This window comes from Etheostoma cragini, unplaced genomic scaffold (genome assembly GCF_013103735.1).
Source record: "Etheostoma cragini isolate CJK2018 unplaced genomic scaffold, CSU_Ecrag_1.0 ScbMSFa_1753, whole genome shotgun sequence".
In the NCBI taxonomy this organism is placed as follows: Eukaryota; Metazoa; Chordata; class Actinopteri; order Perciformes; family Percidae; genus Etheostoma; species Etheostoma cragini.
In genome coordinates, this window is record NW_023265840.1 from 1 (window position 1) to 2,216 (window position 2,216).

General features: G+C 44.0%; 1 protein-coding gene across 1 annotated transcript; it reads right to left on the bottom strand.

Moving 5' to 3' along the window:
• Positions 1-341: 341 nt before the first annotated feature.
• On the bottom strand, positions 342-2,107 carry LOC117940125 (CSC1-like protein 2; the record flags this gene model as incomplete). The annotated part of the gene is made up of 4 exons (XM_034865506.1): positions 1,993-2,107; positions 1,819-1,884; positions 1,016-1,178; positions 342-506 (listed from the first exon to the last, which is right to left on the bottom strand). Coding segments are annotated over exons 1-4 (459 nt in total), but the record flags the coding sequence as incomplete, so codon positions are not given.
• Between the last annotated feature and the right edge of the window lie 109 nt (positions 2,108-2,216).

The following is a 2,216-nucleotide window of genomic DNA, read 5'->3' on the forward strand; positions in this document are numbered from 1 at the left end:
TGTTCATCATCAGGGAGAAACAAGCTGTAATGTTACCCTACAGGACAGATGTTCATCATCAGGGAGAAACAAGCTGTATAAATAAAGCTACCAAAAGCCGTCTTGGTTCATCTTTCCATGTTCCAACAATCACCATTTACACGTGGAGATATGCTGCTCTATACACGCTAAAAGTAGTGATTATTTACATGGAGTCTGGTGGAGATATGCTGCTCTATACACGCTAAAAGTAGTGATTATTTACATGGAGTCTGGTGGAGATATGCTGCTCTATAGAGTGTGTAGTAGTACTGAGAGAAGTATTGTGCAGTAGTACTGAGAGTAGTATTGTGTAGTAGTACTGAGAGTGTGTAGTAGTAGTATTGTGTAGTAGTAGTAGTACTGTAGGGGTGAGACTGACCGAAGGGCACGATGATGGGGCAGGTGATGCTGTAGGCCATCACCACGGTGAAGACGTTCATCATCCAGGCGTACGCCGCTCCGAACTGGAACTCGTAGGCCTGGTGCTGAGGGACGGAGACAGACAGGGTGGAGACAGACAGGGTGGAGACAGACAGGGTGGAGACAGACAGGGTGGAGACAGACAGACAGGGTGGGGACAGACAGACAGGGTGGACACAGGAATCAGACGCAGCAGCGCCACCATGAGGAGGAACGGTGGCAAAACAGACCAGTAGGTTACAGAAGCGTCCAAAAAATGTCTAAAAACGAGTCAAATATGTCTCAAAAAAGGTAAAAATTAAAAGAAAAAATGTAAAAAATGTGCAAAAACTTCCAAATGGCGACACAAAGGTCAAATAAAGGGACAAAGGTTTGAAAAAGACAAATTTAAAAAGTTTTATTCAAAATTAAATATAAAAGAATTAGAACAAATTAATAATAAAATCTTTTAAATAAAAATGAATTAAAAAAATTAAATAAAACACATTTAAATAAATAAAGTGTCTCTCTGTCTCTCTCTCTCTTTTTGTCTCTCTCTGCCCCCCCCCCGGTAGCTGTCCCGTGGCGTCCTCACCCTCTTGACGTTGCGGCGGTCTGCGGCCGAGCGAGCGAGACAGAGCCGGATCATGTACATGAGGAGTCCGGGGATCCGGAGCAGGTCCATGGCGTTCCCGATGAAGGCCGAGGCGATCACGTAGTTCACGAAGAACGCTCCGTTGTCCGGCAGGAAGACGCACCTGAAGGGGGCGCAGCGCCGTTAGACCAGCACCCAGATCTTTGTGTATGTCGTGTACTTTGTGTATGTCGTGTACTTTGTGTATGTCGTGTACATCGTATATGTCGTGTACTTTGTATATGTCGTGTACTTTGTACATGTCGTGTACTTTGTATATGTCGTGTACTTTGTATATGTCGTGAACTTTGTACCTGTAGTGTACTTTGTACATGTCGTGTACATCGTATATGTCGTGTACTTCGTATATGTCGTGTACTTCGTATATGTCGTGTACTTTGTATATGTCGTGTACTTTGTATATGTCGTGTACTTTGTGTATGTCATGTACTATATGTCGTGTACTTTGTGTATGTCGTGTACTTTGTGTATGTCGTGTACATTGTATATGTCGTGAACTTTGTGTATGTGGTGTACATCGTATATGTCGTGTACTTTGTATATGTTGTGTACTTTGTACATGTCGTGTACTTTGTATATGTCGTGTACTTTGTATATGTCGTGAACTTTGTGTATGTCGTGTACTTTGTATATGTTGTGTACTTTGTATATGTCGTGAACTTTGTGTATGTCGTGTACTTTGTATATGTCGTGTACTTTGTATATGTCGTGTACTACAGGACAGACACTGAAAACAGACTCACTCAAATCGGATTGTGGCGTCAGCCAGGAACTTCTTATCGAAGAGCCAGCGGAAGAAAACATCCAGACTGAAAAGAGAGAGAGAGAGAGAGAGAGAGAGAGAGGTGAGTAACGGGAGGGTCGGTCAAAAGTCAAAGGTCACAGGTCACCCTGGACCGAGGCTCGGTGTGCGTTACCTGCTGAGCCCCAGGGACGGCAGCAGCAGGACCATGAAGATCAGGAAGGTGTAGCATTTATGCATCGTCGTCCGGTTTTCTCCAGACCTGAAGACACAACGCAGACGGCCAATCAGAGACGGACTTCAGATACACAAACTCTCGTTAGCAGCATATCTCCACCAGACTCCATGTATATAATCACTACTTTTAGCTTTTATAGAGCAGCATATCTCCACCAGACT